This window comes from Cervus elaphus, chromosome 33 (genome assembly GCF_910594005.1).
Source record: "Cervus elaphus chromosome 33, mCerEla1.1, whole genome shotgun sequence".
Lineage (NCBI taxonomy): Eukaryota > Metazoa > Chordata > Mammalia > Artiodactyla > Cervidae > Cervus > Cervus elaphus.
In genome coordinates, this window is record NC_057847.1 from 21,689,788 (window position 1) to 21,705,425 (window position 15,638).

The 15,638-nt window shown below is 39.5% G+C and overlaps 1 protein-coding gene across 2 annotated transcripts in view; it reads left to right on the top strand.

Moving 5' to 3' along the window:
- Positions 1-15,638, top strand: part of TTN (titin) — a 276,026-nt gene that overhangs the window by 47,389 nt on the left and 212,999 nt on the right. Inside the window, exons 44-46 of one of the 2 annotated variants that reach the window (XM_043894262.1) lie at positions 928-1,116; positions 6,719-6,763; positions 7,865-14,610. In XM_043894262.1, the coding sequence (XP_043750197.1) occupies positions 928-1,116; positions 6,719-6,763; positions 7,865-14,337 (6,707 nt within the window). In that variant the 3' untranslated portion in view covers positions 14,338-14,610. Of the gene's footprint in view, positions 1-927; positions 1,117-6,718; positions 6,764-7,864; positions 14,611-15,638 lie in introns of those variants that run through there. The other variant, XM_043894260.1, reaches the window with a different exon arrangement.

Sequence of the window (15,638 nt, forward strand, 5' to 3'; positions counted from 1 at the left end):
CAAGCAAACACTAAATCATTGGACTGTTGGAAGATCCCCATGGATCAAATTGAGATAAGGAAGTAACATAATGACCACATTGCAAAAAGAAGATGCTTTTGATTTTGGCTTTTAAAACAAGTGACTGAATTTGAATCTACATTTGACTTACAGGGTTATTGCTTTAATGAAAGGATACTAATTTTAAAAGCACACATCACCTTAAACTATAACAGCATATACTATTTTATCCTTGGTTTGGGTTTTTATTTTCTATCATTTTAAGATGGTTCAAATCCTTGTGTGGAAATAGCTAGTTATATTATTATTTATTATTACTGCTACTTTGAAAAGAAGCCAAATTTATCTAAGGTGCCCAAATTTCATGAATCTTTCAGCTTTAAAAATTATTTTCTGATGTGCTGAGACCTTCCAATGCTTCCAATAGTAGAGATTTTTTTTCTTCAGCCTTCAATGGGATCTCTTTTAGACCTTATGGAGTGTTGATCGTTTCAGCTCTAATTTTGATGGATCTTTCTCGCTAAGCAGATTTTCCTCATTTCCTGTCTCAGTAGGCAGCCACAGTCTCGGTGACCTTGAGTGGTCACTATTTCTCACGACAGGCCTTCTCTCAAAGTCACCAAATGTGTGAAAATCTCATCTTTGCTTCCATAGCGCAACATGCAAATGATTACAAAGAATATAACTAAAATTGTAAAATTTCAAACATTCTAACCCCTCTATAAGCTGGATTTCTCTAAAGTCATGTTTCCTTCTTAAAAATGACAAGAAATCATGTAAGATCAGATGTGGCATGCCCAACAGAAAAGTATCATATTATTTAGATAAATATAAAATTAGTCACCTATATAGTCCATTTTGTGTTTTCAGGTAAATAAAAATACCCACTTTGGGTAATTTAAAGATCCTTTTCCTTTTGAATTACAGATCTAAAAGTGTCTTGGTACAGCAAAGACAAGAAAATCAAGCCATCTCGGTTCTTTAAAATGACTCAGTTTGAAGACACTTACCAACTGGAAATTGCTGAAGCATTTCCAGAAGACGAAGGAATTTATACTTTCGTTGCCAGCAATGCTATAGGTCAAGTCTCAAGCACAGCCACTCTGAGACTGGAAGGTATGGTAAAACAGTTTTAAGAGCCACATTTAAACATAGATCTCATCTTACAATGTCGGTAGCAATCACTGAGGATTTCATGTAAATCATTGTTGGTCCTACCTTTCTCTTAATGCAACTAATTGTTTCCATGTTACATGCAATGTTCTCGCTTTTCAGTTAGCCCTCTCATTATGAATCACAGAGCACATCATTTTTTATTTTGTCCTGCTTTGTCTCCATAGTATCTTGTAATGTATTGCTCTCATTACCAGCTTTCATGCTTCCTGAACAGCATGTATCAGAATGGGGAGAAACATATGCTAGAGAATTAGGTAGATTTATTTTCTCATCTGGTTAGCATGAAAATTTTTAAAAAGAATTTTTCAGTGTAAAAGTGTTCCTGTCCCACCACAGTATTGACAAAATTCTGATTTCCCAGAAGCTACTGTGGATGATTTCAGGCCTGTACATCAGCTGGATGTGTTTTGCCATCATTCAAAGAATGCTTGAGGATTGAGAGGCTCAGTTGTGAGATGGTTTAACATTTCTCTATTACTCGGGGCTCTTAAAATGCATTCAGAAACACTTCCTCAGTATCAGGGCAAGGGAGGGCACTTTGATTCAAAATGAGATAGTATTTTTATACAGTCAGACTGTTTTTCCCTGGCAATTTAGTCTCTAATACCTTTTCAGTTTATTTGTTTCTGGCTGCATTGGGTCTTCTAGTTACGGCTCGCTGGGTCTTTGTTGAGGCACAAGCGTGTCTCTCTAGCTGTGGCGCTTTAGCCCTGTAGTTGTGACGTGTGGCCTTAGTTGTCCCACAACATGTGGGACCTTAGTTCCCCGACCAGCGATTAAACCCACGTCCCCTGCATTGGAAGGTGGACTCCTAACCCCTGGACCACCAGGAAAGTCCTTAGTCTCTGTAATAGTAAACATATACATGAAGAGTTAGGGCAGCTCTCACTTTTTTCCTTAATTTTAAAAACTTCATTTTGATAACCAGAGGTTTTCTTAGTAATCAGTGTAATGTGGTTTACCAAAAATAAAAGCTGGTCTTACAACCAGAGGGGGAAAAAATAACAGAAAACAAGACTGTCTAACCTGAATTGCACACTCTGCTGCTGCCTTCATGAACAATGTATGAAATTCCTTAGACTATTTATGCCTCAGCGTGTCTGGAGAGTGGAAGGGAACTTGTGTGATTTTGAATCAATAGTGGCATATGTTGACAAGGCATCAAGATTGGATTGAATTCTAGTCCCCCATTGAAATTTGCACCCTAATGAGTTCTGATTTCAATGCAGGGTACATACGACATTAAAGGTTGGCATGCTTCTTTTCAGGATTTAGCACACTTGAAGAAGTTACATCCAACTGTCAATGGCATATCTCTTCATCAGTTTCATTTAAGAAGGAGCCCCTTGGCCAAAAGCCCATCTTCATCCAGCCTCTGTCCAGCCTCAGGGTGCACAGCGGGGAGACAGTCAGATTTCATGCCCGGGTTTCTGGCATTCCCAAGCCAGAAATCCAGTGGTTTCATAACCAACAATCAATTCTACCAACAAAAGATATAGTTTTCCACTTTGAGGAGTCCACAGGCTTGGCTTTAATGCTTATAGTTGATGCTTACTCAGAGCATGCCGGGCAATACTGTTGCAAAGCAGCCAATAGCGCTGGGGAAGCCACTTGTGCAGCTACACTCACAGTGACTCCAAAAGGTAAAGGAAGCCCAGCTTGCTTCAAAGACTTTGACCTGCTGCATCCCTGCTCCTCCCACTGTTACTAATGAGAGTCTCTGCTGTGTGTCTCGGTGCATATTGTGGCTGGTCCATCATTTACTAACAGTTCCCCCAAGTCCTCAACTATGGTTTAACCAGTATACTTGAAATCTCACTGAAGTATGTGTTCAGGGCATTACACTAGTTATCATTTGGGAAGATCCTCTGGAGGATGGCTTGGCAACCCACTCCAGTTTTCTTGCCTGGAGAATCCCATGGACAGAGGAGCCTGGTGGGCTATAGTGCACAGGGTCACGCAGAGTTGGACACAACTGAAGCTACTTAGTATGCAGGCATCAACTTTGCTTGACATTTTTACTTTTCTAAACAACATCTCATCATTGCATCATTAATGATCTATTTGCTACCTATTGTTGATAAAGTCTATGGGGGAGGGAGGACAAATTATATCCCAAATAGAGTCAGGGAAAAAGAGTGGTTATATCACTCTGGGAAGCTGCAATGACAACAGAAGGAAGGAAGCAGATACTTCATGGCATCCGCGTGAGCCTTCATCATCCATTCATCACTGCATCACTGGGAATGAACTCTCTATTGTGTAATCCTGACACCCTGGAGCACACCGCGTCTGGCAGGCTGCTTCTGAGCGACAGTGATGTCTTTCATCTTCATCTTCCATGCCATTTTATTTAATTAACCTGGCCAAGTGACAAAGCTTAGATCTTAATATTCTTTTCTTTTTCTTGTCACTTATCATACAGCGCAAGCCCTAGCTAGGCAAAGTTCTGGGAGAGATGCAAGTGTCCACCAAGTCCCAGAGAGTGGCAGAGTCCTCTTTCACAAAGCAGGACTGGCAGAATATTGCAGAGCGAAATGAAGTCTTTTCAGGGATTATCATGTGAATATGAATTGCAGGTTTTTGAAAGTGTATCTCAAAGTTCCACGCACACAACTGCATCCATTGAAGATGTACAGTTGCACCAGGCTGCATCCCTTTCACAAATTGCAGAAAGCAGTGAGTTATCTGAGAAAAGTGCTGAAGAGCCGATGGGTGAAGTACCAAAGATTCTCCTGCATCTTCAGGACCTCTCTGTAAAGTGCGGTGACACGACTCAATTCCTCTGTGTTGTCGAAGATGAGTCTTCTGTTGATATAACCTGGATTTATGAAGGTGTAAAGCTAGAGGAATATAAGAGAGTGAAGCAGTTACAAAATGGAAATATTCAGTCTCTTCCTGCATGTAATGTTCAGCTGGTAGACCAAGGATTGTACAGCTGCATTGTACACAATGAGTGTGGAGAGAAGACAATGTCAGCAGTGCTAAGACTAGAAGGTGGTTATTGGATTTTCAGCTCTGACTTGCTTCATTTCATCCTCATTACTTCATGCAGCTTTTCCATCATGCAAATTGTATCAATGAGTGTATTAATTAAAACACCCTTCAATTAGCACTCTATTCATAAATGACTTATGAAAATCAACCAACTCATTGGATAAACTTACGAACATGTAACTTTCTGCTCTAGATTCAGAGAAGCTTAACTTTCAAATCTGAGTTCCGGAAGTTAAGGTTTGTTTCATAAGTGCCATTTTTTCTAATGTTTACCAAACATACCGCCTAGGAAGTGTACCAAAGTAGTTTAAGGTGACATAGATCATTGAGTTTTTATTGAGTGTTTATTATTGTGCTTGGCATTGTCTGGACCAAAATTAGTAATCTTTAGACATTTCTCAATCAATGCTGCTGCTTTACAATCTCAGCTCCTTACAGAATTGTAGAATTATCTCATAGCAAGATACTATTTTTGTTGTTATTGTGCTTAACTCACCACTGTGTCTGGAAGGACATGAATGTATTTATCTGGGCAGAGGGTAATGTCTTCCTTTCATCCTTGGATTGTCTTCTTCACTATTAATGAAATGAGAAAAGTATTCTTCATGTACTCGAATCCCATGCTGTGCGTCTGCAGGCAAAGGACCTTCACTGAATCCCATGGAGGGAAGTGGGAGAAAGAAGTTTGGGCATCTCCGGGAGTCTGTGGAGCTGTGCCCTTTAGTTCTTCCCTGATCCAGCCATGCTATTTTTGAGGGGTTAGAAATTAACAGGGGGCAACACAGTGCTATGTGCGTGGCCATCTTTGCGCTGCATTTTGAAACAGATTAATTAACTCACTTAAAGTATCTGCAATCCTCACTCATCAGAAGGAGGATTTTTTTCCTTTCTTAATCTGACAGTTTTGGTCTATAGCTGTTTCTGATTAATTTTCAAAGCCTAAGAAAAGAATAGTTCAAGAACTGAGGTCTAATTATGCAAATTAGTTGAAAATTAGGTGGAAAATTACACCACCCTGAAAGTCGACCCTCAGTTTCACCATGGCTGCTACCTAGCGCAGTCTTCAGACAGGTAACTGTCTACCTGGATGTGCTGTCTACAAGCCATGTAGGTGACCACTGGGACCGTTCCTGCAGTAAAATAATTGGGAGCTGCCTGTGTTTTGGAGATGTGAGCAATGTAGGCCTTTCAACTTGCTTGCTGAAGAATTTAGTGCCCTAGGACAGTGCTTGATCACCATGTTCTCAGAGTGGATTTGAACTGGACATTTTTGCCTTGGAATTTCCAATTCACTCAGTTCCAACAGATTATATTATTAAAATGTTCCTGGCTCATGAGCATTTTTCCCCCCTGGCAAGTCCAGACTGCCTTATTTAAGAAAATTAAGAGATAAGCCACCTTTAAGTGTACGAAGAGTAAAGGGTCAGACACAGTTATCTAATTATCTAATATGAGCCAGTCTTTATCTGGTCCTCTTGTATTTTGCCCTAATGACTTTATATAGGCTACCAAGTTAGCCATGAAAGTCAGGTAGGAATGTGAACCCCCATAAGTCTGTTTGGGTAGAGTTCTCATGTGCATAGTAAGCATAGATAAATATCAGTTTTGAGACTGATGTGCTGCTTTCTCTCTCATCCTAATGACATTCCATCTCTGAATTCTGCATGCATTTTACAAACACAGCTAATTTATTACCTTTCCCAAACTTTATTCTTACCAAGCAAAAGTATTGCAAATCCGAGCATTTACAAAATTACCCTTGGTTCAGACACTAAAAGTCTTAAGACGCTCAAAGAGTCCCAAATCAAAACAACCCATGAAGTAGAGAGAGCGTCGTCAAAGAAAACATCAAGTTTGTCAGTAACTTCATGTCAAGAGACCACAAGGAACTGAGAAGCCAGGGCAGCAGACCTGCTGACTTGTGTCACGCAGACAGAACGAGAGTGGTACCTGGACATCTGCTTCCTCCAGAAGCCATCCCGAGACGATTGCGTCTAAAGGCTGTGACTTTTCCTTATATAATAAAAGCAACTTTGAGCTGAGGACTCTGTGTTTTGCTCTTTAACATATAATCGGACTTTGCGTAAAGTTTTAAAAGTGGTTTCAAATCAAAAGAGCTTTTACTAGCAGGAAACACATTTCTTTAGGGAAAGCTGAGTTAAAAGTGGCAAGTTAGAAAATGCATGTTTCTTCTAAATGTGATTTTTGTCTCTTAGCAAGTATTCAGTCAATAAGACAATTAAAAGAAATATTCCTATAGTTTATGGATTGCTTTTCTCAATGCATGTAAAAGGCATGGGGAATTATGGAACTAAAAGTGGAAATTTCACAGAGAAGCTAAAATAAAAATGTTTTAAAATCTTTCTGTCATCATCGTGTACCTTACCAGCTCATTGATTTGTTTGGCATGGATTTTGAGGGGTGCATTTGGGGTATGTAGTTTTCTATTATTATAATAAAGAGAAAATTGTAATTATATGAATCATGAATTGAGGCAGAAAGTATATGGAATTAATCATGCAAATCTCCTGTTTTTCCATTCTAGCTCCTGAATCCATGTTGCATGAGCAGATTGAGATGGAGATGAAAGGTATTGTTACATTGAATGTGAGATTTAAATAGAAATTCTGAAGGATTAATAAAATCCTTGAGCTTCCTTCTGTTAGTATTATTGAGGAAAAATGACATAGATGTACAAATATATCTCTTAGAGTATATATTACTATGTCGCATGCCTGGTTTAATATGCTGATGGTTACATGCATTTCACAGTCATTTGTTTTATGGTAATTTAAACTTTTGTATTTAAAATTTATCAGCCATATTCAACTTCCTGTTTGCAGACATTTTCAAAAGCGTGTATTAGAAAAGGTTTTCATCTTAATGCATGAAATCATAAGTAGAAGTTTGTTTTCAAAATCACAGTGAATTAAATTGAACAATAGACAATAACCTAGCTGTCATTCTCAGAATGCAATGTCATGAATGAATTATCATTGAAATGCTTTTTTGTTTAGGATGTGTGACAATGTTACATTCCCATTCTGGTTTACACTTCATGCACATACATCATTTTAACATTGATATGTCTCTTACACTGGCTTGCAGATAGCTGCCTTATGTGATCCTTATTGCCTGCTTTTCTTTGCATAACATCGTGACTTTATGGCTGTATTAGTTCGAATAAACGCCTTCTCATTTTATTTTATTTTATTTTAGCTAATTATTTATGGTCTTAGTTCTCATATATATTTCTTAAATAGTTAATTCTCCAAAAATATAATAATTTAATCTATAATCAAAAGGATCAGAAAGGGCGTTTATTCCACTCTCTGCAAGTCAGGTAAGATTTTCCTCTTAGCCATCAAAAGAACAAAGTTTTCCTGCTCTCAAAACAAATATGCACAGGAACATGTTATTTTGAAATGCATTTTTGCTTGTTCAAGAAGAAATTTCAGCAGTTTGAAGAAAAGACCAGACAACGAACGATTTTCGTGTCAGAATCTTTTAAACAGAGCATGGTGTTGCGTTTATTCGAACAAATATGGTGAGTGAATTTTTTCTTATGGATTTGTGAGAATCTGTAGCATGCACTTTATTTCATTTTCTATTTTGCAATTTCATTTATTTTCAACTTTTTCAAATACTATGGAAAATAGTAAAATGCTTTCTAATTGAACTTTTTTTTTAGAGTCATCCTCTGAGGAAGAATCTGAGCGTTCAGAGAGAGAGACCCGTGATGCCTTCTCAGATTCTGAAGATATAGACCACAGCTCCATGGCTGCTAAAAGATATGCAAGTAGAATATCATCAACAAGCTCCTGGCCAGACTATTTCAAGCCTTCTTTTACCCAAAAACTTACATTTAAATATGTTTTTGAGGGTGAACCTGTTGTTTTTACATGTAAATTAATTGCCTGTCCAACTCCAAAAATGACTTGGTTTCAAAACAATCGACCTATCGCACCAGGGCTTCGTCGGGTCATAAAAACAGAGAGTGATTTACATCATCACTCCTCCAGCTTAGAGGTTAAAAGTGTTCAAGACCGAGATTCTGGAAGTTACAGATTATTAGCAATTAATAGTGAAGGCTCTGCTGAATCAACTGCATCATTGCTTGTAATTCAAAAAGGGCAAGATGAGAAATATTTAGAATTTCTGAAAAGGGTAGAACAGACGCATGGAAATGTGGCAGCTTTAGCTGAAAGGAGAGAAGGGAGGTTGAAGGTTGATCTGAGGTTTACTGGTTCTCCCTTTAATAAGAAGCAAGACGTGGAACAACAGGGAATGATGCGAACTATACACTTTAAGACAGTGTGCCCTGGCAGGAAAACAGATTTAATGTATGAGGAAGAATATTTAGAAAGTAAATCTGACATAAGGGGATGGCTTAATGTAGGCGAAAGTTTCTTGGATGAGGAGACCAAAATGAAGTTGCACCGTTTAAGGGAGGCTAGAAAAATGTTGATGGAGAAAAAGAAATTATCTCTGTTAGACACGTCATCTGAAATAAGTTCAAGAACTCTGAGAAGTGAAGACAGTGATAAGGATGTTTTGTTCTCTAGAGAAGAAATAAAAAGCAGTTCTATGCCTGATCTAGCTGACGATAGGGAAGAGGTAGGTAGTTCAACTGAAGGCATTGTCCAGGATCTGCAGGTCCTTCCTAATTTAATGGATCAAAATGTGGAATCTGGAGAAGCTCCCACAACCTTTCACACTGATGTCAATGAGGAAATTCTCCAGACTGAAATGAGAATGAGCCAAGAGGCATTTCTAAGAGAAAGTCTATCAAGAGACCATTTATACAGTAAGATTCTAGTAAACGAGACTCTCCAAGCAGGAGAACAACTTGAAGCCATTGTGACCCAAACCAAAATTGTAGAGTCATCTGAAGATACCATGAATGTAAGTAAGAATGAGGAAATATTTGAGACCCCTGAAAAGGTGTCTCAAGTTACCACACCATACACCAGTGAATCTTTTGGCTCAGTTGTAAATATCCAAGAAAGTGAAGCCTTAGATATTGAAATCAGAGAAGATGATCTGAGAGAGTTACAACACTCCACCTCCATTAAAGTTGATGAATTTGAAACTGAACAGGAAGAAAATGTCACAAGACATTTTGAAAATCCTTTCCAAAAACGTCTGCAACGTTGCCCACCTTCATTTCTTCGAGAAATAGAATCTCAAGAAGTTTATGAAGGTGACAGTTGTGAATTTGTGTGTCATTTTCAAGGATATCCTCAACCCATAGTGACATGGTATAACAATGATATACCAATCCCACGTAATCGAGGCTTTATCACTCAGACCTTCGAAAACTATTCAATATTAACCTTTTCTTCTGTTCTTCCTCAAAATGAAGGTTTCATTACCTGCGTGCTATTTAACCAATATGGAACGGTAAAAACAACGAGTGTGCTTAAAGTGAAGTCAAAACAAAGGCATGATCTGGAAGCATATAGGGTCCCAGTGTTGCAAGACTACACCGATGAGGAAGAGGAACTGATGTTGGTGTTTGACCAAGCAAAAGGCATACCTCCTTTAAGACAAGAGGGCCAAACAAACCTCCATATGTTAAAGACTAACCCACCAGTTCCTCCCTCTGCAGACACAGAACTGCTTTTCTTTCCTGTAGAAATTCAGATAACGGCAGCTACTCCTACCCCAGAACAGGATAGAGAGTCAAGAGACTTGTTTCAGCTGGAGGAGTTGGAACCTAAGGCAGTGCCTCAGGATGAGGCGACTCGCTTACCAAAACACAAGTTCATATTCTCTTCTGACATTACTAACGAGCCACCAGAAGTGTTACAGGAAATGCCACAACATGCCAGGTGTAGAGAAGGGGATTCCGTAGTCCTTGAATGTTTCCTCTCTGGTGAGCCTAAACCAGCTGTGACCTGGTTCCACAACGGAGTCCTTTTAAGGCAGAACCAGAAGTTCCAGTTTGAAGAAATTAATTGTTGCCACAGGCTATATATTAATAATGCTAATTCTCAAGATTCTGGGAAATATAGATGCGTTGCTGAAAACAATTCAGGCGCAGTTGAGAGTGTTTCAGACCTAACAGTAGAACCTGTCACTGACAGGGAATATAGTCAATTGGAAAATATGGGTGGAATTTATGCCAGATATTCTAAAGATCAACACATTCAGGGAGAACCTGTAAGGGCACATTTTTATGATTATCCAACTGGCTCTTTTACTCCCCAATCCAATATAAAAGAATATTCTGTAAGAGAGTATTTTCAAAGCCCTGAGACAGTTGAACAGATAGAGCAGAAAGTCCCCGTTTCTTGCACATCTTATAGAGAAAAACTGCCCAGATTTATGCAGTGCACTTCTAGATCCTTAAGAATCAACAAGCCTCTCCGAGCTGAACTCATACAATGGCAAGATGAAGGGAAAGAGTTACATGTAGATGAAAAATCAAAGCCACATCAAGCAGAGGGGACTGTTTATCCATTTGGTGATGATTTCAGTGAAGTTAAAAATAGAAAAGAAGTAAGAAATGATTTGGGGAAATTCAGTGGACCAGAGAGGGAAAACGTGCAAAAATATGCCCAGACTGACTATTTACCAAATATCCACTCTGAGAGAACTTCTGATAGTTACAGTACAAAAGAATCATCCATCATTGTATGTGAAGAACCCTTTGGTGAAGAGAGATACTACCCAGGAAAAAAGGTGAGGCATAGAATTATCGCATTTGAAAAGTTACAACAGGTAGAAAAAGGTGTTCTGGAAAAAAGACCTACCAAGAAATCATTTGTGAATCCTCCTCAAAAGAAGCTTGATGACAAAGACTTTCCATTAAGACAAAGAAAATCAAGACCAAGTAACCTACACACAAATGTGCTTGAGGCAGAGGAAATGTCTCCAGACACTGAACAGGATTCGTCCAACATTGTAATGAATTTAAAGCTACTTTCTTCTCAAACTGGTAAGGAGTCTGAATTACAGGAAAGGGAACAACAGAAGGAAATAGCTCTTACGGATCAATCTGCAGTTTCTGAAAGGGCTGAATGTGAAGCACCCGTTACATTTGACCTCAAGCAATTTCATGCTCAAATAGAAACTGCAGATGTAAAATTTCAAGAAGTTAGATTACATGGTGATCAACCAGAAGAAACTTCTTTTCAAACCCAGCATCCTGCTTCTGAAGCAGCGGATGCTGAGAACCTTGTATTTGATCTGAAACAAATGTATTCTCATTTAGGAGACCCAGCTAAGGCGTTTCAGGAGCAAAAAACTAGTCAGGGGCAGGCAACACCATATAAAGAGGAAGTTCCTAGCCCTGAAACCATACAATCTGATACACAGGATACCTCTCAAAGTGTGCAAAGTAACATACTTGCAAATCCAGAGATTTCTTCCAGTAAGGAGTTTTCAGATAGGACTCTGAGGGAGAAAAGTGGCAGTGATGAAAATGCCTTTTATTTGGAAAAACATACGCAGGAAGAAAATTTAGAAATTTTAAATACTGATATTTCTCTTAAAACTTTTTCTGAAGAGATCTATAGTGAATCGTGTGCCCTACTTCAGAGCTCATCTGCTGATGTAGGAGAAGCTGATACATCTGAGAAAAAGGAAGATGGGAGTTTCATCTCACATTTGAAAAAAGCTGCAAGTGAGGAAAAGCTTTTAGAGATTTGTGAAACGGAGGAAGAACATACCTTGGAACCAAAGTTGACATCATTTCAAAAGCAAGATGGAGGGACAGAGGCATATACCACTGGAATTCTGGGAGGCCACACAGGTGATGTTCTGGAAGCAGACACACTGCCCAGGAAAATGCCTTTAAGTCAGCGCTTTCCCTTCCCAGTAACTGAGGAACAACAGAATCTAGATGAACAAGTAAGGGAAAAAGCAGATGCCCCTGAAAAAGAAAAATGTTATGAAGAAATTCCAGTACAGGATGAAACTTCTTTCTCCACCACTGAAAGAGAAAAGGTAGAAACTTGTTTTTCTGAAAACCCTCCTAAGTTGGATGAGGCACATACAACGGAGGTGACAGAATCCGAGACCTCCCTGACACAGTACTTACTTGCTGCTGGAAAACATGAAGTTCCTGAGACTAAAGATGCCAGGCACAAGGCAGAACGTGTTCAGGCTGACTCCGTCACATCAATGGAGGTTGAAGAAGTAACTTTCAGCACTGTGTATGAGTATTACAGCCAACAACAGGAGTCACTAGGACGCCCATTTTCTCCTGAATCTGATATTTCCATTGATGTGGGAAGTATCAGCAGTGAAGAGATCTCTGAGCTAGATCAGTTTTATACCCCACCATCCTCTGTTGAACATTTTGAAACTCCAAAGTCTCCTGATTTGTATTTTCCTCCTTTAGATACAACTAAAAGATCCTCAAGAGATGTAGGGGATAAGACTGCTGAAAGAACAACACCTCTAGAGGAAGCTACTGAAAGGTACTCAACACCTTCTGAAGGCGAGGCAGCAGAAAGATATTCCACACCCCCAGGAGAGACATTAGAGAGATATTCCACACCTCCTGGGGAGGCCTTAGAGAGATATGCCACACCCCCAGGAGAGACCCTAGAGAGATACTCCACACCCCCAGGAGAGACTTTAGAGAGATACTCCACACCCCCAGGAGAGACCCTAGAAAGGTACTCCACACCCCCAGGAGAGACCCTAGAGAGATACTCCACCCCTTTAGGAGGGAAAACAGCTGAACAATACTCTATTCCTACTGGAGGACCAAACCCCACTGAAAACTTTAAAAGGCACCCATCTGAGCTAGGAAGGGAGGACAGTGTGTCGGGTGAACATTTCCATACACCCACAGAAGACAGAAGCTCAGCCTATGAATTATGGCGTTCTGACTCCTTTGGCACACCCAGTGAAGCCGTTGAACCCAAAGACAATGAAATGCCTCCATCTTTTATTGAACCACTGACCAAAAGGAAGATCTATGAAAACACAACCTTGGGCTTCATTGTTGAAGTTGAGGGCATTCCAGTTCCCGGTGTGAAATGGTATCGAAATAAATCTTTGCTGGAGCCAGATGAAAGAATCAAAATAGAAAGGGTGGGTAATGTGTGCTCTTTGGAAATTGCTAGCATTCAAAACGGAGAGGGGGGAGAGTACATGTGCCATGCTGTGAACATCATAGGGGAAGCAAAGAGCTTTGCACACGTGGACATCGTGCCCCAACAAGAGAGAGCAGTGGCACTCCCGCCTCCAGTAACGCACCAGCATGTCATGGAGTTTGATCTGGAAAACACTGAGTCAAGGACCCCTTCTCCTCAGGAAATTGTCCTGGAGGTTGAATTAAGTGAAAAAGATGTTAAAGAATTTGAGAAGCAAGTGAAAATAGTCACAGTTCCTGAATTTACTCCTGATCATAAAAGCATGGTTGTGAGCCTAGATGTTCTCCCATTGAATTTAGCAGATCCAAGTATGGCTTCAAGGGAGGCAGAAGACAAAGATTTAAAAATCGACTTGGAAGTATTCGAAATGCCTCCTCGCTTTGTGATGCCTATTTGCGATTTTAGAATTCCAGAAAACTCGGACGCTGTGTTCAAATGTTCAGTCATAGGCGTCCCAACTCCCGAAGTAAAATGGTATAAAGAATACACGTGTATTGAGCCAGATGACCTTAAATATGTGATTAGTGAGGAGAAGGGAAGTCACACCCTGAGGATTCGCAAGGTCTGTCTTTCTGACAGCGCGACATACAGGTGCAGAGCTGTGAACGGTGTAGGGGAGGCGATCTGCCGGGGATTCCTCACCATGGGAGACTCGGAAATGTCGGCTCTGATGTCCCAGAGAAGCAAAGTGACGTTAAGCAGTGTGAAGGAAGAGTTGGTCTTAAAGAGCAAATATGCAGACAGCTTTTTTGAATTTCAGGTGGTAGAAGGGCCTCCCAGGTTTATCAAAGGTATTTCTGACTGTTCTGCACCGTTAGGTACAGCAGCTTATTTCCAGTGTTTAGTCCGTGGCTCTCCAAGGCCCATGGTTTACTGGTACAAAGATGGGAAGTTAGTGCAAGGAGCAAGGTTCAGTGCCGAGGAAAGTGGCATAGGATTCCACAACCTGTTCATAACAAGCTTAGTGAAAGAGGATGAAGGTGAGTACAGGTGTGTAGCTACGAACAAATCGGGCATGGCCGAGGCCCGCGCTGTGCTCACCCTCATTTAAAGTTCTCCCTGCCATGTGTTAGCGCCTCCATGGTGATGAGAACTGATGATGCTTTCACTTTTTCCAAATTATGTAGATCTGATAGGTTTCCAAATACATCTGCTCTATTTGAACACATTGCTTTGAAAAAACTCCGGGAAAACACTTTCTCTATGTGGAAATCTCTTGTTTGTAACACATGTAAATATTCTGTCATCTAAACCGTGGGATCATCACCTGTGTCAATTCTGCTGTGACGCATCAAGCACGATTAAACATCTCCTTGGCTACCTACTCGTTGGCACTTCTGCTTTACCTTCCTTCCTCCTCCATAAAATGAGTGAGCAGCATGCATTCTCTCTTAGCAGATAAACTGTCTATATAAAGTGTGAAATGGAAGACCATGTCAGACGACCACACAGACAAATGGTAAGGTAAAATCTCGCTGCTCGGAGTAGAAGTCCTTTTTGAAATAATAACCCTTTTTCATCCAAATTCATGCTTATTTACTCAGAGTTTGAATGAACCAAACAGCAATAGAAGTCAGCTTTGCGCAGTTGGTAACTAATTCTATAATTTGTTTTACCTTGTAGTCTTAATATTTACTTTTAGCTCTTTAAAAAGTATTTTCCTTATCAATATGCCTTCTCTTAAGCATTTTAACTCTTGCTGGTGTTGAAGGGACCAGTGGTGCTCCCTTGGTGGATAGAGTTCACCTAGACATTTGCAAAATATGCAAATAAACATCTTTCCACTTTTGGAACTGCTTCATTTCCTCAATTTTTGAGATAACATTAAGTATAAAAATGCAACATTAATTCGATACTGGCTTGGGATGAGGAAAGGACTACCGTATCTCACTTACATATAAATTTTTTTTTTGTTTTTTTTTTTTTTTTTACATATAAATTTTAAGCAGTAATACGATTTCAGAATCTTTAGAAAAAGAAGGTAGATACTTTTAATATTGAGGCAGTATGGTAATTTGTATTTCAGATTACATACAGATAGTAAGGTAATTAGCCTTCCTGTCATTTTCCTGAATTTTATTTTTAAAACTAACTAGAAATTAGTAAGTATTCAAATTTAAGATGTATCAACATATATGTTTCTAAAGTGACTCTTTTGGTTTTTCAAAATTATAGTAAATTCACAAAATCCTTAATGTACCTATGTGCCACTATGAACTAAATTTTCTCTTATAAAAAGATGTAATAAATACAAGGAAATTTAGTCTTCCTGTATAAAAACAAAGGGCTAGCCCAAAAGGCCTCAGAGGCAATCATTCAACTCTGATTATGTGTCCTTCCAGTCAGTAGTAA